Here is a 25,628-nt window from a genome sequence, read left to right on the forward strand (position 1 = left end):
TCCATATAATATATTGATAAATGCTGTGCTATATCAAAATTGTCTGTTTGTATAAATAACAACCATTAAGAAATTACCCAACTGGTCTTTCCAATATATTTTTCTGCCATCATAAAATTGCTCCTCTGGTCCTGAAAGGGTTAACACTTTGATCCCCAAGCAGTACTTTAACTAGTTTTAGGGAGTGTGCAGTTAGACTTATGGAAACTCTGGGAAGAAATGTGTTAAGCACATAAAAATTAAATATGATATTTCAATTTATTATCACTGTATACTCTATAAGTGTTAGATTGTACAATAATTTAGTAAAATGGTGAAAAGCTTCAGCTTCCACACAATCAACACTTTGGAACTCCAGAAACATAAACATGGAGTTCCATGGTTTACATGCAATATGTAATGGTAGCAGTATTATGTTTTACTGTTTGATCTATATAAGTATAATTACAAAACTAATAAAAAAAAACAATACAAAACGATAAACAATCAATTAAAAAACTTAAAAAAATATAATATGTTTTATGAAACTGTAATATAATATATAAATAAAAATAATATTATGATAACAACAACTGGCAATTATAAATATGTTTTGAACATTTCTATTAACTACTATATTAAAATAATATATACTATTCAATAATTTCCACTATATGCTCTTTAATAAATTTTACAATTTATCAATCAAATTGGAAACTCTGTTGCTCCATATTAGTCCAACACCTCCTATTACTATTCATATTATTCTGTAAAAGCTAGTTTTGCTTACTGGTAAAATCAGTACTACCCTAATGACTTTCTTAAAAGTTTAGTTTAATTAAAAAAATGTTAGACTATTTTTGAGTTCAGTTTATTATAGCCTACATGGAAAAAACTAAATTGTCAACTATCATATTGGAAATTAATATAGTAATTATTAATTGCATTTCGAAACTTCTTATTCACTTGTAGCGAAAGAGAAATGTTAATTTAAAATACATTTTTAACGGTTTTTTAAGATTGAAACTTGAATGCCCATGCCTTTAAAACTCTGGCAAAGAAGAAAGTCATGGAATGTGTGGTTTCAGTTTTCCACCACAGTCATGGAGGCTCTGCTTAAGTAGATCACAGATTTCAAAAATGTTTATTAAACATTATTTTGATTATAAATTCTACACTAACAGATTTCACAATCTCTACTATTTCAAGGCTGATAAGGTAAAATACAATATAAGCAAGCACCATCTCTTCAACGAGACGACAAACCCTACATGCTAGAATATAAAAATATAATAAACTATTCAATATAAGAACAATTATAAAATTCTGTAAATTACAAAAATTGCAAAACATGGAATGTTTATCAGTCTCATATGACCAGCTTGTTATACAGCCGCTTTTTCTCATGGACTAAGTACACTTGAAGCAGAAGTACTTTGGAATGCTACTCGGTTAACTAATAACAAATCTAGTTAAGATGACTACTAATTTTTAGAGGTTAGACCTGGGCATATGCCTCCAGCAAGGCCTTGCCAAAGTGTGTGATGACATAGTCGTGGTAGTACATCATGATGCAGAGGGGCTGTCCGACGATCAGAGAAGACCAGACGATGATGTTGCCCCAACGACTGCCATATTTGGTTTCTATCTTACGACAAATGATGGCCAATGGAATCTGAAAGTACAATAAATAAATTTACAAAATTTAGACAACTGTATAAAATGGAAAAATTTTCATGTGTATAAAATGTTTTAAACTGATATCGGCTGTAATCCTTGATCAATGAAGAACTGATAAGTGTGTGTATAATCTGATGTTATAAATCAAATTTAGATCAGAAAGAGGATGATTAGTAAGCATTGCCAATACATTAAATATAAAAAATTATATTTGCTAGGTAGAGTGAGATTCTTTAATGCTAATTTTCAGTTCTAAGATTCAGACTCCTGGATAGGAACTGCAGGGGTTTAATAGTTATCCTAATATATGTTTATCTATTTTCATATCATGCTGTAAACTTCGTAACATTCATAACTTAGATTTGTTCTGTGGCTGATTAGTCTATAACAGGGAACTCGTGGCAGATACAGGCATGCTTAGTTTTTGTACAAGCACCTGTTGTTGTTGCTACTTCAGGTCATTTAAGATGGAATAAAGAGATCATTTCCAGAATTTAGAGGTTTACTACAATGAATATTTTCAACCTTCTGAAGGATGGTCAACAAGATTCTCTTGGCCAGTGATTCATAAGAATTCTGATTGCTATATTTTGGTGGATAAGGAACCGCTGTGATTTGCCCCTTGTAGTGCCTCCTTAGACAGTAATTCTAAATCGCAGGTGTGATTCATTTACTGGGGTCATATAAGACAACTTTGGTCTATACATTTTCTGTGTTACTAGTGCTTTTAACACTGTGGATTACATAAATCACTCAGCTGAGTTTTATTTAACAAGCTTGTTTTCTTGGCAGTACTGTGTTGCCATATTCACTATAGTATAGCTATTTCAAGTTTTTACTGGTTTTCTTTTAACTAGCACAAGCATGTACCATCAGTGTACAACAGTGTGTCGCTGTAGTTTTGCATTTATCTAGGAAATTTATTTCTGTGTAAAATGAACAGGACTAGACTCAGTACAGATCCTTGTGGTACACCATGATTAAATGGCAGGTGGTAGTGACTTTATTTGGTTTGTTATACTATTACTTACATGGCTTATTTCAATTATTTGGCTTCATCTTCTTGTTAACCTTTGATCCACTCTGTTTCGACGATTTTTCTGTTTACCCTAAGAATAACAAGTTTTCTTGATCTGTTTTTTACTCAACCAGGCCGATGAGATCTATTGTTGATCTACGAGACTGAAATCAAGCTGCTGGATGTAAGCAGTTAGTTATAATGTTGACTGTGGCAGACACCATAGTACATGCTTTATTGTGAGAGTAGTCAAGATCACTCAATTCAAACTTGTAGTGAAGGCATTACGTCACAAAGTGTTAAATTTGATCAGTATACTATTAAAGCAGATAGAAAACATTCTAGAAGTGAATGAATCATTTATATCATGAATTAGGTGACCAGTTATTTCTTTACAGAATATTAGTATTTTCGTAGAGACAATATCCAGCTGAAGACTTAATTTTCAGTGATTTATTAGTCTATTTACCTCTTTTCGGGCTGTACATTTTGAACACCTGGATTAGGGCATAGTAGTATTTGTCATTATTTATTTGGAATTGATGATTTGCATTATCATCTTTTAATTTTAATTTTCCAATGCTACACATTATCTTAACATCTCAGGTACTTCAATCAAATATCTTATTATTTTCTTAGCAAAGCTGACTTTCTTTAGTAAATCTCATTTTCCAAATGAAAAATCATTCATCATTTATTCTGATTTTTGTATTGTCATAATCATTCATTAATTTCGTTCCCACTATATTGTATAGGTGTACTACTCCAACAAATGTATTATCTCATCTCTAGTGTTGTAGGGTAAAAAAAGAGTTTGCTATTTTGCTTGGTTTTGTCATTTAGGAGGGCTATTCTAAAAGTAACCGTCATTTGGTTATTAAAAATACACCTAATCAGATAAATATATTTTATTGAAAACTACATATTTCCTCTATTTTTACTTCTAATTGCTGCTAATATTTAAGCACTTATTATATCTTCAAACTAACTTAGAAATACCTACTTCAACAAATTCTACCACCAACATAAATCTTTACTCCAAATAGACCTGTTATCAGCTTGATAAACTAGTCTATTTTCTTCAGCCATTTTAATCCTTAGATGGTATGAGACTGCTTGATAATGGTAATTAAATTGAAATATATATATATAATTTCAATAAACATTGAATCGCAAAAAGTACTTGCTCCGCCGGGAGTCGAACCCGGATCTCTCACTTGCCTGGTGAATGTGCTACCATTACACCACAGAGAGCTTACTTTTTCCGATTCAATTATTTTGTATTTGGCCGTATCTGTCACATATGCGTTTAACCTGTTGACGAGTGCGCACGGCATTTGCCGTGCCCCTATGACGGTCCATACTGAGTGACTCATTGACCAGTGACAGACTGTTAGGGAGTAAAACAAAAAAAAACTTTTAAATGTTAATAAACTTGTTTATTATAGTTTAAATGTATATAAAAATACATTGTAGATTGTTAAAAGCAATATCCTCGTTTTAAAACTTTGCTAATATGTGATACTGCTCAAAACAAGGATATATACAAAGGGCGACCTCACATGTTGAACATTCATAGCTGGTTTCTTTTATTCTTTGTCCAGTTTGAGTAGTGTGTTTGCATGAACACGTAGCACTGCCTGAGTAGTTTTCGCTTCTTCGCGTTATTCTTGGGGAGTGGCCTTATAAAATGGCGACCTTGGAGGCGTAGCTGGTCTTGTGTCCCGCCTCCGCAAAATAGTTTTTTAAGTTATCACCAGGTGCCACCACGATACAGCACTAGCAACACTGTACAGAGACACTATTAGGAACAACTGAAAAGTTCCAAAAATCTCCGCTAGACGTCACAGTAAGTCAGTGAGAACGAATTGACAGTCTTTAGTCTGCAACGGAAAATGCCGTGCCTCCTCATACGGGACCAAACGGCAAATGCCGTGCGCACTCATTTGGGTATGTTTTGCTGCACTCGTCAACAGGTTAAATAAGCAAACTAACATATGATTGGAAGACCAAATACCTGTCAAACGACTTTTATTTACATTAAATTGTATAAATGGCAATAGCCTTATTTAATTTCAATAAACATTGAATCGCAAAAAGTACTTGCTCCGCTGGGAGTCGAACCCGGATCTCTCACTTGCCTGGTGAATGTGCTACCATTACACCACAGAGCGCTTACTTTTATTTTAAATTTTTATGTTTATTGAAATTAAATAAGGCTATTGCCATTTATACAATTTAATGTATATATATATTTGAAAAATTGGTTTCACAACACGCATTAGGCCACCAACAAAATTTTGAACAATGTTATTCATTGAGAGGTATTTGCAAAGTACCAGAAGATGGAAACAAAATTTACTTAGAAAATTTAGAACAGGCACATCAGTTAATATTAAAATCAAAAGTACCCTTTGGTCTGAATAAAAGATGAAATAATCAATTGTTTTTGTTATTATTATTCTTTTTCTAAATTATTTTTCTAAATTCTTTCCTCTGTTCATGATATTTCTCTTTGGTGTTAATCACATGTTCAAAAATTCCTGTTTATTTATTTATTTATGCAAATGTTTATTTATTTACTTGTGTAAATTTTGTTGCTGTGTTATTTTTGTTTTATACCTTTTATTATACCTTTTTGAAAACGGCAAAGCCGAAATATTAAAGGAAATTTAAACTAAGAAGTCTAATTTGTTATAATAGAGCAATTCTGCATCATACAACAAAGTGAATATATATATATATATATATATATATATATATATATATATATATATATATATATATATATCCTAGATCCATTTATTCTGGTATAAAGAACTTAAAACTCATTTATATAATTTTAAAAGGCCAAATATGAGCCTGACCATACCTGAGCCATCATTCCTAAAAATGCCCAAATTTTGAAGGTTCTAAGAGGCACACTGACAAGGTACTCGTGGAAAAAGGCACTGGTGAAGAATACCATGATGCTTGCCATGTTTTTGCTATATCCCAGGCCAACCATTGGCAGATACAGATGTCTGAAATTAAATAATACACAGTAATTTTCTTTTCAACTTATATAAAATAGTTAAAACTGTTTTCTAATTAATTGGAACACTATGATTTCTATGAAATTTTAAGTAATATTGCTTAGTAAATAAAAATTGTGTATTTACGTTAAACATGAACATACCATTAATTTTAGATTGATCTATTCTCACAGACAGAAAACAGGGAATATGGGATTTGTTCCATCTGCATAATAAAAGCCTTTGGTTACATGTAAATATTTAACCACTAAATGCTATTGCCATATATTTAAAACTCAATTAGTTTTATTTGGAGACTAGTGTTATGATTTATAGAGCATTCTTTACAGAAGTGCCCTACACAGGACTTCCATTATTTGCTTTCTTTACTTCTCATGGAAATAAATTTGTTCATATTGTGCATCTAATCCAGTTCTATTTGAAAATTGTAATTGTTTTCATACAAAAGAAGAGATACTTAGAGTACAACCTCGTTTATCTGTGTTAATTGTATTGATGTGATCCATGCAAATAAAAATCTGGAAATACAGGAAAAATAATAGATAAGAGATAATAACAAATTTTTTGGTTAAATAAAGCAGTATAAGAGAACCAGTTCATTATTTTGTTTTACAGAGATAAATTATAGAGATAGCAAATAAATTATTTGTTGTCTATTTTGTTGAATTTTTAAACACTGGTTTCAGGAAATATTTTCACACCTACTGGTGTTTCAAGACCATACTTTTTGCTGACAAAGTGTCGGAGTGTTGCTCAAAATAAAACACCAGCTGGTCTAGCTGAGCCGTGGCATCAAAATGATTTGCCATGACATTTTCCTGTTCCTTTATTGTCAAAATTGATTTCGCATTGATGCTGTTGTCGTCTAAAGCCAATCATTTACATCACTCTAGTTTACAATGATCAAAGCTTTTGTAGGTCTACTACAACATTAATAATTTGTTTATGCACAGTATTCTGAACACCAAACATGTATCAACAAAAATAACAAATTACACCAAAAATGTTCAAAAATGGTTAATTCTTTAAAAAATTGGACTTCCTCCACTCCGTAAAGCCGATCCAGATAATCTGGAGATTCAGATAAATGAGGTTGTACTGTAGATGTATATGTATATAAATACTTTTCTATATTTACTTATATATGTACGTGGGTGAATAAAAAGTCAGAACCCTCTTCTTTTTTTGTTTTTTAAGTTTATATATGGAAATATCCTTTGGGTAGTGGTCCAATGTGAAAAGGAAGTTTCATTTGATGATTTTGAACATTTTGTTTGTGTCTCCAAAAAATGCAGGATTTTGGGGGCAACTCAAAAATTTCAAATGTATACCCTTCACAAGTGACCCCAGAATCAGAAACAGAAATAATTTATTTTCAGTAATAAAAAACTTTTATTTGAAATAACTCACATATTAAAAATAATAACAATCAAATAAGGTCGCTTAATATAATTTACATATTGGTACAATCTGACAGAAATTCTTGTACAATACATGGACACCTCTCCCACAAAATTATTTTATCTTTTTTTCAAAAATGTTTCGAGTTGGATAGGTTTTTCAGGTGCTGAGGTAGTGCGTTATAGAGCCACAGAGCTGAATTGTTCATGCCCTTTTCAACAAGTGTCAATCTATGGATCGGGTAGACTATGTTACCCTTGTGGGGGGTATTGTACTGATGGTTAAATGAAGTTTCTGCAAAAAATGGGGTTTAGTACAGAAAGTTAAAACTTCAAGTACAAAGATACTTAGAAGAGTGAGGAGATTCAGTTGCTGAAAAAGGCTTACAGCGAGCACGATGACCAGATCCTTACATAATGCAAATAATCCTCTTTAGGAGTCTAAATACTGTTAAAATTTCACTAGATGACCCTCCGAATCCAACAGCATATTTTAATCTACTGTACACGGAATCATAATATATTTGAAGGATAGTATCTTTACCAATTACAGGCATTAATACTTAAAAAGCGAAAATAATTTAAGACACCGTTGTGCATAGGGTATCAATATGTTTAGACCAGTTGAGTTTATCATCTAAAATTACACCAAGAAGAGGAGCAGACCTTGATGGGCTGGTACCATTTACGCTGAAACTCAATCACAGAAATAAGGTGAGAAAATCATAATCTTAGTTTTCTCTTCATTTAAGTGAAGACCAAGTTACTTAAACCATCCATTAAAGTCACAATATGACTGATTCATGATAACATCACAACAAGAAGACAGAGCAGTTGTTCATATTGAAAGGAAGGTCATTTATGTATATAGAAAATAGAAAAGGAAAAGTATGAAGCCTTGGGGTATTCCTGAACTGACTCTCATTCAACCCACTTGAAATTAAACTGCTTGATTCCTTTCAGAGAGGTAGGAGAAAAGAAGTGAGAGAGCCTTATTCATCTATGTTTAAAAATGGATCCAGATACTAAAAACTTATTTTCTTAAGTATTTCGTTGTCACAAGTCTACCAGGATATACAACATTAAATCGCCTTCCTGTCTCATGATAATTTTCATTCAAAGCCCTAAAATAAATATAATTTTTTTTATCATCGTGACTACAGAGCATTATTACTCATAGGCAGTAATTAGAGAATATTATTTCAAAGTAAGAATGACAAAGCAATAGAAAATCAATAACTGTAATAGCACTAAAACACAACAAATTTCTCAAAACAGTAACCACACAATAATTATCCACTGGATAATAACCACTCAAATAGTATGACCTGTTCTGACGAGATTAAAACAAAGAAGGGACTTTTTTGTACTAAACTGTAGTTTGAACCGGGAAACCCAGACACTCATTGTGAATAAACTTTTTATCAGTTTACTTTATAATCTTCATTGGATCCTTCATTCATTTTATTCCTAACTGATTCAGAACACAAACGATCATGCATTTTTGAGGGACACAAAGAATGTTAAAAATCAGCAAATGTAACTTTCTTTCCACATTGCACTACTACCCAAAGTGTATATAAACTTTACCCGTATAAAACTTAAAAAACAAAAAAAAAAGAAGAGGGTCCTGTATTTTTATTCACCCTGTATATGGGCTATGAAAATGTTTCCCATTAATTTTATGACAAAATAATAAAAACTGTCTAAATAAGATAATGCACAGAACATACCGCACAGCCCAAAGGTGAACTGGAGTGTTCCAACTACGCCAGAACACATCAATGTTCTTTGCGTTCCACCAATCGCTGTAAAAATTGCGGTCAGCAAAATGTAGGAGCTCACCAACCAAGTTCAAGAAAGAATGGAACAAGAGGTAGAAAAATATTAGCCAGAGAAGATGATTTGGGATCTGAAAATACAATTTATTAAATAGTAAACTTTAGTTACTAGTTCTGATAAAAATAAAAACAAAGTATTATAACAACTAATATTATCATGAATGATGAAAAAAATACTTACAGCAAGTTTCAGTAGTCTCTCTGTAGCTTTAACAATATCCATATTCTGTAAAACAAAACTCATATAAATAGGAGGACACAGATAGAAACAAATTAATTAACACTTGGAATATAAAAATATTTCTTCATGCTCAGTTGAGAGAAGATAAGTTTTGTAATAATTGAAATATTAATTTATTCTCATGGATTTACATGTAGGTACTCAATATCTAAAAAACCATCTAAGATACAACAACATTTTTCACAACAAACGTTTAGGAAATGTTACAATGATTCTAGAGCACTTTTTCTTTCCCCCCTTAGCTTTATAAATAATGAAATTGTACATTTTTTTGAAGATATAATAGCTTCCATATCAAAATGAAGTGGTGTACCAAGCAACGAACTTAGCTGATATATTTACAAAATAAATTTTTGTACCAAGTTTCAATTTGTTTGAGAAATAAAAAACATTGTCTTGGGCAGTTATTGTTTCCACAAACTGTTATATATATATATATATATATATATATATATATATATATATATATATAGGGTATTCACAAAAGGGTGTGACAAACTTCTGTGGTGATAGTATTAATCATTTTCAAGCAAAAAATGTCCTATAAGTATAGATTAAAAATGTTCACTAGCCGCAATTTTGTATTTTTTTAAAAAAATTAATTTCTCTAGAACGATTAAATCTGAGGAAACCAAATTTGGCACATAGATTTGAGTAGATAAGAGGAAAAAATAATAATTGTGTTATTTTCTTTAATATTAACAAAATGGCATATGTTGAAAATTTTTTAAGTCAAATAACAAAAAAGCCTGTATAGTTTTTTGAGCAACTTCATTAAAATTCCAACGGTATTTGTTTTAACGAAATTATCAGTACATAAGCGAAAATGACCACTGGAAAAATATGCTAGCACAAGCTGGGAGCAACAAACATGTCACAGTTGACAGGTATTAGTGCTTATGCGTTGCTTGTGCTCGCTTACGCGTTGACGGATTTTGTTAGATAAAGTACCATTGGAATTTAACCCTTTTAGGACCAGACCAAAATTTGACATGTGCAAAGAATATTTTTGTGTTTTTCTGGCCATGCTCCAAGAACTGTGCGATTTTTCAAGCGTTTGAGAGAAAAATCATATCTTCAGAACTAATTACTGTACAGATTTGTTTTTAGGCTTAAAATGTTTATAATTAAATTGCTCATTGTGAAAAAATAAATTTAAGTCATTATATAGCAAAAAACAATTTGATTTATCTGTTTATCAAATAAAAAAAAGAAAAAAATTAAAAAAATTGAGTTTGATCTTCAATAACTACCAAAAATAAGAATAAACTATATGTGGGAAATGGTATTTATTAGTTCTACATATAATTCTCTATAACTGCACAAAATTTGAAAGCCCTGGAATAAAAAATAAAAAGTTTGTAAATGAATTAAATTTTTCTGTAACACTGGTTAAAACACACTTTTCAGCATTAGCCTAACGTACAAAACCTTATAGGCTACTAAGGATATTATTCGGTACTTTGGGATTATACCGATCACACCAGTATGAAGAACACAAAAATATACATTTATAGAAACAAACATGATAGAACGAAAAAACAACTCTTTAATTACAAAATTACAACGATTATCAATAATTGTTAATGGGGTCAGATTCCGTTATATGCCCCCAACGCTTAAAATTTTTTCAATGACTTAGAACGTTATAAAATGATGTAGTTGAGTAACAGAACTAACATTCCATCAATCAACAAGCGTTTCCAGGTATTGTGATCGGTATTGTTGTCGCTGTTATCTTATCTTTCTCGAGAATCCCGATTACGGCAGGCCGCGCGGCATCACATCACATGATTATTTAAGTTTTTTGCGCGGTACATAAAAACAAGTTGTGTGTGTTTTTTTCAATAAAGAGTTTAGTTTTTGTGTTTGTAGAAATGTAGGGGTAAAACACGGAAGTACAACAAAGCGACGCACCAGCTGAACGGGCGGCGAGACTCTGCAATCACGTTGTCTACTAGACCGTTCGACTTTGACCTCTGTCTGAGGATGGGGAGGGGTTTGCGATAAGACAATTCCTGTTTTATATTGACGAAATTTGTTCTACGCTAATCTAGTAATCAGTAGAAGCAAAATGTCAAATAACGATTCATGTCTGGGTGTGGTCGGTATAATCCCAAAGTACCCTGACAACATTACGATGCAACATGGCCGTAAAATATTTTTTTTTGACCAAGCTGATGATTCCAAAGACGTTTAAAATTTGATATCATAGTAAGAAATATACAGGGAATAGAAAAATAGTATATTTATTCCATATAGAAGATTAAAATATCTCTTAAAAAATACGAAAATTCCGCCGGCGATAAATCAGACGGCTGGTCCTTTTCGTATAGTACGCCGCCGGCGATAAATCAGACGGTTGGTCTTTTTCGCATAGTACGCCGCTGGCGATAAACCAGACGGTTGGTCCTTAAAGGGCTAAAAAATTGAAAAGTTGATATCTTGTAAAATTGTTATAATCTATGTAAAACAGCTGATGCCTATCAAAAGACAATATATAGCTCAAAACGTTTCGGAACAAGTTCATTATTTACTACGGACAGACAGGCATCACCTACACATTTCTTTCTATTCATACATAAATTATACAATGATCACTCTCCATATGTGGTCCATACACAACACAAATTTACTGATGAACATAAGCAGCTTTAGATTTGTCTTATTACCACATTTAATGAGATTTTCTATTCATACATAAATTATACAATGATCACTCTCCATATGTGGTCCATACACAACACAAATTTACTGATGAACATAAGCAGCTTTAGATTTGTCTTATTACCACATTTAATGAGATTTTCTATTCATACATAAATTATACAATGATCACTCTCCATATGTGGTCCATACACAACACAAATTTACTGATGAATGTAAGCAGCTTTAGGTTTATCATATTACCACATTTAATGGAATTTTCAAAATATTATTACCCATTTTGATAGGTTAAAGTAAATAAATAACAATCGGTAACACTTTTTAACCACTGCAGCTCAAGGCTTACTAACCCACTGCATGCATCAATACAGTGAACATTCTGTTCTGTTCTTCCCAGTACTTCCTATGCTATACCAAAAAAAGGTTATCATCTAGACAATCCTTGATTTTAGCTTAATTATAAAATATAATCTAGGATGAAATTTCAGCTTCTTTTATAAGGATGTTAAGTAATGCAACTGACCTTAAGTCATGCTTCCTAGGGATGGATTGGTTTTATTTATCTAGTTCTAAATAAAAACAAATTTATGTTTATAGAAAAAAAAGAATATGCTTATTGTATCAAGAAAAGGTACCCGACACTGTTGGATTATAAAGTAACACTACATTATTAATCAGTGCTATTCCCAAAAGCGTACTAGTGTGTTTATCATTAAGTACAATAAAAAAGCACACTTAAAATATAGTTTGAGAAGAGTTTATTGCCATCTATTATATACAGGGCAAACTATTTATTGCCACCATAGAACTATTCTTTACAAAATCTGAATTGGTTTGCTCAAACTGTTAAGGCATAGTTTGTGTAAACCCACACAAACATAACATAGAGCATTGTTTGTCTTAATTGTATAATTAATATAATAAACACATACCTATTTGTGTGAATTCTTTATTGAACATATTCTTAGAGAACAGTACAATTAAAAAATTCATTTATCGTGTAAAATGGATGGTCTTGAAAGCCAGAGTTTTTAGTTTGTGTCCAAACTGCAGCCGGTCCTCTCCTCTTCAGTTCTAGTGGGAGGGCGTTTCCACAGCTTTGCTCCGACATATGTTGGCTTCTTCTCCGTGGGCGCTAGGCTGTGAGCTGGAAGATGGTAGTTTTGCAGCATGCCGAGTGTTGTAGTCATGTTGCTGTGCTCCAGTCATCACTTCATCGGTGATTTTCAGGTGTACGTAGGTCACAGCATCTAGGATGTATAGGTTAACCACAGTGAGAAATCTTCAATTCCTGAAAGGCTTGCCTGCATGATTCTCTTGTGCGTAGGCTTGCAAGGATCCGAATTGCTCTCTTTTGGTGTATTAGGACCCGTTGCAGGTTGCCTAGTGTGGTACCCTCCCCAGACTGCAATACCGTATCGAAGATGTGATTCGTAAGAGCATAGTATGCAGTTTTAGCTGTTCTTAGGTCGCTGATATGTTTCATCCCTACGGATCACGTACAGTCCTGCGCTAAGCCTTTTACAGAGGTTGTCAATGTGGTGTGTCCACGTCAGAGAGTCATCTATTGTCACTCTCCAAGATACTTTGAAGTGCTGATTTCCTCCAGTTCAGGCAGTCCTCCTACAGTGTCTTTGTGTCTTCCAAAGAATAGCTGTTTTTGTTTTTGTCTCGTTTACAACAAGGTCATTGCCATGGCAGTATTGCACTGCCATATTAACAGCCGTGTAAGCAGCTATCTCTAGCTCTTCTTGATTTGTTTTTCCCCGAGCAGTAGCACAGTATCATCAGCATACATCAGTGTACTGCTGAAATCCTCCATGTACGGAGAAAAATCGTTTGTGTAGAGGATAAAGAGGACTGGTCCAAGAACAGAGCCTTGCGGCACTCCTCGAGTGATGGCTTGTAGTCCTGAGCATATTTGGCCGTGTAACTCCTTTGGCTGTGTATTTCACTTCTGTCATCTGGCTTCGTCCTGTGAGATAGCTTCGGAACCATTCCAGGGATTGTCCTTGTATTCCAAGCGTAGCTAGTTTTTGATAGCAGGTGGTCGTGGCTAAGGCAGTCGAAGGCTTTTGCTGTAGTCAAGGAATATGGCTGTGGAAGTGTTTCCATCTTCGAGTTGATCAGCTAAAAACTCTACAAGACTTATCAAAGCAGTTGTAGTTGATCTACCTGGTAAGAAACCGTGTTGATGTGGAGTCAAAAGTTGATTCATTGATAAATGTTCTAAAATCCTATTAAGAACAAGCTTTTCAATTACTTTAGAGAAGGTTTGGTATCAATGATATAGGGCGGTAGTTTGAAGGTTGTGTGGTGGGTCCTTGTTTGTATTTGGGGTAGACTTTAGCTATTTTTAATGCAGATGGGAATATTCCTTGGCTAAATGAACTATTGATAAATTTCTGTTAAGGGATCGACAAGCTCCTCTTTGCAGATTTTCAGGAGTCTTGTAGAGACATTGCCCGTAACCGGTAGAGGTTTTTTACCTTCAATTATTGAATGAGTTTAGTCATTTCCCTCTCTGTTTGTTGGTTGAAGTATCAAAGTTGGGACAATGAAATTTTCTGCTGGTGTTATTTTCTGTAAATTAGTGTGTCCATTCAGTTGAAATGGTTTCGTGGGCTATATTGGTAAAGAACGTGTTAAGGTGATCGGCAATCAGTTTTGGTTCCTGTACATGTTTTCCGTGGATATCCAGTGCTAAAGGTAGGGACTTCTCATCTTTTGATTTCCTTTCAGAATTTATAATTTGCCAAAGAGTTTTTGATTTGTTATCTGACCTTGACACTGTTTCTGCATGGTCCTTGTTTCCTAAGGAAGTTTCAGCCTCAAGGCATAGTCTTTTTTGAGCCGTGACATTATCAATTTGTTATTTTCACTTCCTGATATATTGTACCTTTCTTTGTGCTTCGAGAAACTGTCTTTTCATGTGTATTTGCAATTTGGTCAGTCAATGTGTATTTGGGTTTTTTAATTTTATACCTGATTAATGGACATGTAGAGTCTATTGAGTTTAGGAGTATTTTTTGAAAATTGTATTTTTTCTTCTATGTCCTTTGCATGGTAGACTATTATTAATCTTGAGTTGGAAAAATTTAAAACTAGTAGTTATTAAAACAATTTTCCAATATTGCTTATTTTGAATGAGGCCTTTCAAAACCAAAGGTTTCATCTTCAGGCGATTCCACAAAATAAACAATATTAGAAAAGTGTTGTTTTTATAAGCACCTGGATTTACCTATTAGTTTTTCTTTTTTTATAAAATACTCAAGGGTTGTAGAGACTAAGCTTTTTACGTCCATTTTGGTATAAATAATGTTTCACAGCTTCTAAGGTGATGACACGATTAGGGTAAATACTCCAACATACAGTATTATAAGCTATTGAGCTACATGCTCTTGTATTTTGTTTGAATGTAGCAGAAACAGTAGTTTGAAATCTAATATGCAACTAGATGTGATTTGAAGAGTTCAGAGAGAGTATGCAGAGAATTATTCTTGCAATATGTAGACCATTTGTAAACTTGCATGCTATTTGTAAATACACTTAATAACCAAAAACGTGTTTTTACCTATACAAATTTAAAAAAAATGTAATAATCAGAAGTCATACAATTTATGTAAGTACGGTATTAGTAATAAATTACAGTCAACTCCCGATTATCCGCGGGCGGGTTATCCGCTTTGCGCATTATCCGCGATCCGCGAACGATAGCCTATGTACTGTACTTAATGTATGCATATTAGTGATAAATGAATTAATAACTAAGTAATAAGTAATATGGTGGAATAATAACTACATAATGTTACTGTATAGACAGTTATTTGAAGACGTAACTTGTGTTGACGACTGCGTGATGTGTAGCAGTGAGAGTGGCGGTGTGACTCGTCTGGCAGGCGGGCAGGCACCCAGCTCAGTCTGCTCCCCTCCACTTATTTGCCTCCCGTCTCACTTCCCAAGCATTTCCACCACTGCCACCTCCACTCCCTTGTGTCACTGCGCCCTGTATCGCGCATCAGCCATTACTGTCACTCATCTGCCATGACTCATCAGTCTGTCACTGCCTATTGTCTACACTACACTGTTTACTTTACATTTGTTGCGTTATTCTAAACATCTGTATTTTTGTTGATTAGTTAGTGTATTGACTGTTCAACCTTTTCTTAGTGACTGGCCTTCCGTGTGTCAACTGTTCTGCTGTTTCTTTTTGAAGTGTCTTTCGTGTGTTATTGACTATTCTGCCATTTCTTATTGACTGTCTTTTCTTGCGTGTTATTGACTGTTTATCTAGGTGTGCCTTTACATACTTTGTTTTATCAGTATACTGTAGGCCTATATTAATTCGCTATGTCCAGAAAAACGAAAGAGAGTTGTTTTAAAAACAGTCAACCAAAAACTTGAAATAATAAAAAAAAACTACAAAACGGTGTTTTTGAAAAAACACCTGTGTGCAGAATATGGCATTGGAGAAACGACCGTACGTGACATCTTTAAACAAAAAGATAAGTTATTGTCGATTGCTGCTAGTGCTGAAACGTCGTCTGCAATGAAAAAAGAGAAAGGCAATGAAGCTTTCTACCTATGAACACCTAGGCGCTGCACTACTTGAGTGGATTGCTCAGTTAAGGAGTGAAGGTACGCCAATCTCAGGTCCGATCCTAGCAGCAAAAGCTGAACATTTTCACAAACTGCTTGGCCTCGAAGGTATGTTTAATGCTTCTTCTGGTTGGTTAACTAGGTTTAAGCAACGCCATGGCATCAGGGAAATTTCACTGCAAGGTGACAAACTCAGCAGTGACACTGAAGCTGCTGAACTATTTTAAAGCAGAGTTTGAGGAGTATGTTGCTGCTGAAAATCTGACTCCAGACCAGATTTATAATGCAGACGAATCTGGTTTGTTCTGGAAATGTTTGCCGACACGTACACTTGCTTTTGAAAGAGAACGTCAAGTTTCAGGGCACAAATCTAGTAAGGAAAGATACACAATTCTTTGTTGTGGCAATGCTTCAGGGGAGCATAAATTAGATTTAGTTGTTATTTGTAAGTTCCAAAAAACCACGGTCCTTTAAAGGTTCTAGAGCTGTAAAACCTCCCTGTTCAGTACTTTTCTCAAAAAAAAGGATGGATGGACCAAAGAATCTTCAAAGAATGGTTTGAAAAACACTTTGTCCCACAAGTTGAAAACCATCTTTATGTCCAAAAACTTGCCCCTGAAAGCAGTTTTATTAGTAGATAACGCCCCTTCACATCCCGCTGAAAATGTGATGAAATCTGTTGATGGGAACATTGTTTTAAAGTTTTTAACCGCCAAATGTAACTCCTTGATCCAACCAATGGATCAAGGAGTTATTGCAGCCACAAAAAAGAATTATAGGTCCCATTTACTAGAAAGAAGAATAAATTAAGGTTATTGACCTGAAATCGTTCTGGAAAGATTTTTCTATTCTTGACAGCATTTACGACATTGCAGCAGCTTGGAAGTCAGTAAAATCGTCAACCTTGCACAAATCATGGAAGAAACTAATGGCGAGTGAAGAAAACAGCAATATTAATGTAGAAGAAGAAGCCCTTCAAGATCAATCTGATGTAGATTGTGCATTAGCTTTAGCACAATTGGCAAGAACCGTCGAAGGGGGTGAGCAAGTTAATGACGAAAACATCAATGAATGGATGAACTGTGATGCTGACGATCCCGGGTACTAACTCCTGAGTGATGAAGACATCATTAACAAAGCTCAGGGAGTCGAGGAAGAAATTTACAACAATGAAGAAGAAGAGATGCCTCCTCAATCGCGTGTTTCACATGAATCAGCTCTACAACACGTTGAAACGACTTATTGAATATTTAGAGGGCGAAGACTTCGGGACAGTTGCAGACAATCTTACATTACGTAAACTTAGATCACAAATTAGGGTTAAGTGCCATAACAAAACAAAACAGAAGAAACTTACTGATTTTTTTAAAGCAAATTAATTTGCAGTTAATGTAATTTAAATTGTTTTAATTATTTAGAGTAGGGTATTTACAGAACAGTACTGAATTTTCATTCCCGTCTATGTATATTTTTAGTTAGCTATGATGTACAGTACAGTACTACTAACTTTTTAAATTGTTTGTACTCGATACTGTATTAACTGTAGGCTTACGTAACGGTATACAATACCGGTACGTAATGTTAACTTTGAACTTATTCCAGCCTTTTAAATGTAATAAAAAAACTTAGTTATAAGTCATTAAATGTCCTACTTTGCTTATTTTCGAGTTTTTCTTTGCCTTTCTTTTACATTTTGCGGATTATCCGCGAATCACGTTATCCGCGGCCGCCAAGCCACCATATTCCGCGGATAATCGGGAGTTGACTGTATAGTAAATACTCATACCCAGCCAAGATTAAAATTAACTCATGCTGGACAGGTTTGAATAAGTTAAAGAGTTACGCCTAGGAGAGTTAACATGGAAGATTGTAACTGTAATAGCAGGTAAACAGAAAAAACTAAATTTGATATGTAGGATGGTGAAAATAGAGAAAATCTTAGTAACAACTAAATTTCTGTGATGTAACAGCATACTTACAGAGAATGGGATGAGCGAATGTTTGACGGAAGGAACGATCCACTGCTGAAATAATGACATCATCACCTGACAGAGCATCACCACCTCGAACAACCTCTTCAGCAAAAACCTATAAAGGGATCAGAACAATCCTTACACATACAAGTCATATGTTAGTAAGACAAATACCTATTTAGGATTCATTTTCATTTGAATATTTAAGCTCTTTATGATTATGTTTGAAATTTAGACTACAGTTCTTCATATTCATCTTAGACGTTGGATGATGTTATTTATTAACAAGATGAATAGTCCACCTATTCCATGTAAGGCTCCTTTTACACTTGCCTAGCAGCGGGGTAAACGGCATCTGTTAACCCTTTGACTGATCAACAATTTTTTATTTTTTTTCCAAAATTGATATGATTTTTAACAGGGTTATCCCTTAATTGATAGGCTAAAATTAGCTTTTTTGTAGTGTTTTACTAGATAATTTGTAGCTTTATTATGTAATATAATAGAAACTTGAAAGTAGTTTTGTTCTTTAGACATTTAAATGGCCTATTAATAAAAAATATAAAAAAGCCAAAACAATTACTTAAAAATATTTTTTTTATTTTTTGTTTTTATTTATATAAAAAAATTTTTTTTTCTTACTTTGTCAGTAGTAAACTAAAATAATTTTTTAAAATTTCTTATTGACAGTAATTTATTCTAAAAGTACGTATTATTGTCATCAAATCCAGAAAATTTGAAGCATATAAGTTAAAAAAGTGCATGACTTATTGGTAAAATAATAAAAATTTAGTACGTGAATTTGAGGCAATCTGTTTGGAAATCTGGAGTCAAACACATTGAATGTTCTATATTAATTAAATTTGTTTGTGAATCCTGTCTTAAAAATACACTTTATTGTCAAAATACAACACTAATAAAAAAGTTATTATTTACAATATTTACAGTTTTTTTAGTTTTTATAATTTCAGTGGCAAACATGCTTGCCGAGGCATTCAGCATGTACACCAAGACCACACCTTACAGACACTGTCCGAGACCTCTGCTTCTTTCCTTCAGGACGATTGTCACCTGAACAGGTTCGGCACAGTTTTTGCTTCTTCTCAGGTAATTTCCTGAGTCCGAAACCAACTGATGGACCATCACCACCACCCCGGAGATTTTGCGGGATTTGCTTACTTGCAAGCCATTCCGAAGAAAGATCTCCTATCACTTCTTTCATGAACTCAGCCTTCCAAATTGCAATTTCGTTAAAGTTCGATGTGTCGAAACGTAGTATATAAAAGGATGATTGTTATTTTTTAAATTAATTAGATATATTTCTCATCTGGTACTGGTGCTGTCTCCAGCAGCTGGAATGATTTTAGTCTCTCTATGAGAACCTTGAGTTTTGTATCTTGGTTTTTTAAGTTTCATTATGAACCTCACCGATAAGTCATGTTGACTTGGTGTGGCCATGATTATGTAAAATCATGTGTTAAAAATAAATAAATATATCTTGAGCAGCAATTTTTGCTATAAAATTTTACAAATATAATTAAAAACTATATGTAGCAGTTTGATTTGATTTTTATAACTTATTAGGTGTTTAAATGATAAACCATTTTACTGCATTCACACTCTGGTCTTATACACACTATTCTACCTATGGTTCATGTCACCAATTTGGAGGACCTTAATAATTTACCTCTTCCTGATGCGGCCAGTTCTGGGGAAATTGAGCTCGTAGCAGAGTGTTGGAGCAGCGATGAAGTAGAAACAGGTCACGCAGGTTGAGGTTATCTGGGTACTGCACCAGGGGCACGCCCAAGTCCACCTCCTCACTGTTGGGGTTGAATGTGTCTGGAGTGAGGAAAAGAAACATCATATTTGTAAAAAAATATTATCTGCCAGTTTATACATGTTTTGTTTAACGGTTAAAAAGTAATAAATCATCACCTCTAAACTTAGTAAATTTATCTATTTTATATGAATAGACACAACATACACAAAAAGATATCTATATTAAGTAGGGCGAATTAATTCTAGAACACAGTGGATGGTACCCTGGTTAGAAGGAATTTGCTCTTTTTTGATTTGTCTTCAGAATTTAAATAATACAATGCAGCTGCCTTAATTTAATAGTCATTTGTATTGGGAGAATTGTTAATACTTCACATGAGAAATACTTCCAACTATTTATTTGAGTCATATTTATTTTTTATGATGGAAGGATTGTGAAGAAAAAAGGAGATTTGCTTCAGATTTGTCACCATTCAGTGATCAGTACCGGTACGTTTCAAGATCTGCAATCTGATCTCTTTCTCAGGTGGATAACTAACCTAATTAATATCATCTATAATCTAGGTTGATCAATTGAGTAACAGTTAAATTTCAAATATTTTTACCCTCAGTACGTAATCAATTTTTCATTTTTAAATGGCAATCATTATGTGGGTATTTAGCGTTAATTAAAAAAATTAATCACCATATAACATTAAAATTGTATTTTACTATCTTATATTTTAGGTTTACTTCAATTTATTTACAACGATATGTGTATTTTCTGGAATATGCATGTCAGTTATTAGTTAGTTTTTATGCCTCGCCCACTCCCAAGTTTGAAGGTTTGGCATTTTTACATAGTTTTCTTGATGGCACATTGTCATCACAGTGTGAAAATTAGTGTTTGCCAGGGTTAAACGCACATAATTTTTTGTTTCAAATAAAATATACATAGGTAAACCCTTTCTTTCAAGTTATTATTTTTCTTAGGTGATTTTTTACTTGTTTTGTTTTTTCCAGAAATGAATTTTAACCATTTACTTAATGTTTTATATCTTTCCAATAAACCATTATTATTGTTATTGTCAAACAATTTTTTCACTTACAAAGGGTGTTTGCACATCTTATGACAATATTGTAAGATATATTACAGGGGTAAAAAATTACTGAATTGTTCTATAAATTTATCTTCCAAAGTACACTCGTTAAGACTTAGAACCTCACAAATGTTTGTTAAATTAACAGCTACTGTAGTGTATTGTAATTAATTGAATTGTAATGTGTTTTCTTTCATAGTTACTATGCTATCTGACAAAAATGATAACTAATTAGAGGTTCTTTTGTGCCTTTTAGATAAAGCTACAATGTTGCAGCACCACAACACACTGCACCATTATTTCTTATTTATAGAATATGTAGAAGGATGGGATGAACGTTATATTCTAGCCTGGGCAGTTACGTCAGCATTTTTTATCACTAGAATTTTCATGAGGGTTTCACACAAATCCTCAAATCCTTTAAACCCTTTAAACAATTTTTGGTATGGTCAAAAATATGTTTTTGTACAACTGAAATCTTGGGAACACCAATTTATAATTATTTTTTAGTAGTACAGTTGAAATATAAAAAATGTGAATAGAACATTTAATTCAATTGTTTCAACTTTGAAGAGCTTTAATTTAAATGAACTGCACTTTTACAAACATTATATTGAACAAAAAATCATATTTTTAATTTTACAATACACCCTTAATTTTGTTTTCTTACAAAGACTCATATATACTTGTAAATGTTTATTTTAATTTTAATAAATAAGTAAACATTAAACACAAACACATTATAACACACACATATTCATACGTGAGTTACAAAATTATGTCATATACAGTAGAGTCCCGGTAATCCGAGGTGAATGGGACCGAATGTACCTCGAATTGTGAAGAACTCGAATTATACGGAACACTTTGAGAAAAATTGGGTTATAATTAGAACTGAAGGCAAACAAAAGAAATATGCTTTTATTACAAATACCAGCATTAAGAAATTACTTACACAGGTCCAAAGATGCAATGTTTACTTAAAAAAACTGTCTAGGAGTTTTTTGTTTCACCACACTGCAGCGTTTGCGGCAGCCAAGTCATGTCTCTCCACCGCCGAAGCAATAACGTGTCTGCCGCTGTCGCCTCTGCTTGCTGCTCTACGTAGCGCAGGCCGCATCCAGTGCCGCGTAGCCGTCGCTGTGAGTCATTGCCGGGTCTGTCTCCTGCACACTTTCTTCTTCGTCACTCCCGTCAGCTGTCATGTCTGTGACCATCTCAACTATGGTGTCGTCCTGTTGTCTCTAACTGTTCGTCCCTACTCATCCACTCTCCAATATCAGTTTGATTTGTCCCATTGCAACCAGGAAGTCTGTTTATTAAATTTATTAACGGTAGATAGATCGTCATCTTCATCATCATTTTCAATTTTACACACACTCCGATTTTCTTCCATGATTTCTGGATTGTTTTCTGGTTTAATTTCGCTCCAAGCTTCAGCGATCCAATAAATAACATCCTTGATTGTGACTTTTTTCAGGAAATCTTTTATGGTTGCCTCTCCTTCAATTGTTTGAAACATTGATTGCAACAGACGGCGTCTGTACTTTTTTTTCAAAGTTTCAAGTACGCCTTGGTCCATAGGCTGAATGAGGCTGGTCACGTTCGGTGGCAAAAACATCGTACGTATGCCATCGCATTGCAGTTCCCCTTCATCTGGGTGTGATCCTGCGTTATTCAAGTGTTAAGATGGCTTTAGTGGGTAGGTTGCTTTTCTTCAAAAACTTTTTGGTTTCAGGAAACAAACTCACTAAAAAACCAGTTTTTAAAAATTTGTTTGTCCATCCATGCGTTTTTTTTTTGGTTTGTATAAGTTGCTGGAAGCGTTGAAATAGACATGTTTTTAAACGCACGAGGCTTAGCAGACTTGCCAATGACAGTTAGTTTTAATTTATATGGCTTCCCGACGCGTTTTGAAGCGGCTAGCACAGTCAGTCTCTCTTTGCTTTTTTTGTGACCCGGAGCAGCTTTTTCCTCCCGTGAAGCTAGAGTTTTTGATGGCAAAGTTTTAAAATTCAAACCAGTTTCATCACAGTTGTAAATCTGATCAGGTGTTAAATTTTCACTTTTAATAAGATTTTTTTAACTTTTCACAGAACTGAACAACTGCCTCGGAATCCGCCGAAAGTTTCTCCCCACAAATTTCTAACTGCCTCACGCCATAACGTTTTTTTCCCAACGGTCAAGCCATCCTACACTTGCCGTAAAATCTTCCTCACCTTCATTATGATTTCATTGCGAAAGTACAATGCCTTTTCCTGTAAAATAGGTCCGGAAATAGGACAACCTTTGTTTCTTTGTTGAACAAAACCATAAAAATAGGGCCTCGCTCGCTAGTTTTTTCATACTCTGCTTTCTTCATAGACTTCCGCTCATTAGTACACTTTTCCGAGCACTTTTCTGATGCAAATTTTTTCAATTTTATCGCGATTCCTTCGCCAGTCACCAACTGTCACTTCACCAACTCCGTACTCGGCAGCTAATTTTTTTAACGTTTCACCTTTATCAAGTCTTTTAAGAGCTTCTAGTTTTGTTTTTATCGGTACAAACTTTCTTTTACTTTTTGAACTCATAGTTCACTGTACAATGAACACATAAACACTTCAGAAAATACTTTTTTTACTAAAACTTAATATTTAGACAACTAGTACTGTACGTTGTAAATAACAGACGGGTAAGCGCACTGCGATCGTAATCTAGAACAACCGTACCGCAGTCGAACGTCATGAGCAACGAACTGATTTATTTTTAGACAATACGGGGCGCGATGTTTCCGTGGCCTTGACAATAGGGTGCGGGTGGGGCGGTGCAAATGAAGTGGCACTGATGAGTCAGGCTGCCGGCTTCTCCAAGTAGCCTAGCACTCAGTTTTACAGGACATGCGCTCGAGTGTGTTGTACAAATATGTCAATATCACATTTTATTTTTTTACATGTGTTGGCTCGGATTTAACGGAACCTCGGACTATCGAGACTCGAACTATCGGGACTCTACTGTATAGTCAAACTGTATATATAGTCTATGTTCTCAATGGTTTTATACAACTCACTAACAGTTAATTTTCGTTGTGATGGGGAAGCATATTATATTTTCCTTTCTTAGTGGTGACACTTTATACTGTGATTAGTCCTAACATATGAGGTGAGTTTTTTAAAAATAAGTACCATTTGGAAATTCCACTACTGCAGCACTGCTGTCAGTGCCTCTTGCTTGCACACTATCTACATTCTTCTGTTAGCAAGCCACAGACACAATCACAGAAAAATTGATCGTTTTTACATCACTCTGTTAATGCATATTTAAAATGCCCCCGTAAATTTAGAATCCTGTAAAATGTGAAGTACATACTCGTATTTGTTTTCTTGGCACTAAAGGCAAGAAAGCATTTAAAATTCAATACCATGATTGTGAATTGTATGGACAAAAGATTACGAGTGATGAAATGGAATTGAAATGGTCAAGAGCTTTAAAAAATAGCTGAAAGAATGATTAATGGATGAATGATGATGGTTAATAAAGAATATTGTCTATTGTCTATCACAATGGGAAACAGAGTGGACGGCCCTCAATGATCACCAATGATTTGGTGCAGAAAGTGAATAATAAAGTAAAAATGAAAAGATATTTCACAATTTATTTGTTATTAGGAGTTTTAAAAAGTGCTCCTTTTGACATCTGATATTTTTATTGAATGAAACTATTGAGAAACATGACTTGGTGAATGACAATATCCGTTCAAATGCGGAAAAACAAACTCAAGATCTCATGTGGAAAAACGGCACAGTATAAGACAGCAGAATACTGTTAGTAAAAAAATATCAGCATATTCTTCAGAAGATACAGAATTTCAAAATAAAATGGCAGAAGTTGTTTTTAAGTCTGGTCTAACATCTGACGAAATATTTAACTGCAATGAGACTAGTCTCTATTTTCATTTGCTACCAATTAAAATTTTAGTGGCTAAATCTGAAAAATCCACTCCAGGACTTAAGAAGAGCAAAGAGCGTGTTACAATCTTAGCATGCTCCAATTTATCAGGAACATATAAACTGAGACCTCTACTGATTGGAAAGGCCCACAAACCCAGTGCCTTTAAACACATCAACGTTAACTGTTTGCCCAAGATGAAACCAAAAAGTGCATGGATGAACAGCCAGATTTTTAAGGAATGGGTTTTTTTTTAAAGTTTGTCCCTGTTGTCAAGGCATTTTTAAAAAACAGAAAGCTTCCCTTAAAAGCAATCCTATTGATGGACAATGCACCTTCACACCCCGATAAGGGCGAGCTTTGAAGTGGTGATATTAAAGACATGTTTTCCCCCTAATGTGACCTTG

At 33.9% G+C, this 25,628-nt stretch overlaps 1 protein-coding gene across 1 annotated transcript in view; it reads right to left on the bottom strand.

Moving 5' to 3' along the window:
• Positions 1 to 239: 239 nt before the first annotated feature.
• Positions 240 to 25,628, bottom strand: part of LOC124364982 (diacylglycerol O-acyltransferase 1-like) — a 45,576-nt gene continuing 20,187 nt past the window's right edge. Inside the window, 7 exon segments of the mRNA XM_046820845.1 lie at positions 240 to 1,654; positions 5,550 to 5,700; positions 8,846 to 9,024; positions 9,135 to 9,179; positions 18,440 to 18,548; positions 20,121 to 20,191; positions 20,193 to 20,275. Coding sequence (XP_046676801.1) covers positions 1,478 to 1,654; positions 5,550 to 5,700; positions 8,846 to 9,024; positions 9,135 to 9,179; positions 18,440 to 18,548; positions 20,121 to 20,191; positions 20,193 to 20,275 — 815 coding nt within the window. The 3' untranslated portion in view covers positions 240 to 1,477.

This window comes from Homalodisca vitripennis, chromosome 6 (genome assembly GCF_021130785.1).
Source record: "Homalodisca vitripennis isolate AUS2020 chromosome 6, UT_GWSS_2.1, whole genome shotgun sequence".
Taxonomy (NCBI): Eukaryota; Metazoa; Arthropoda; class Insecta; order Hemiptera; family Cicadellidae; genus Homalodisca; species Homalodisca vitripennis.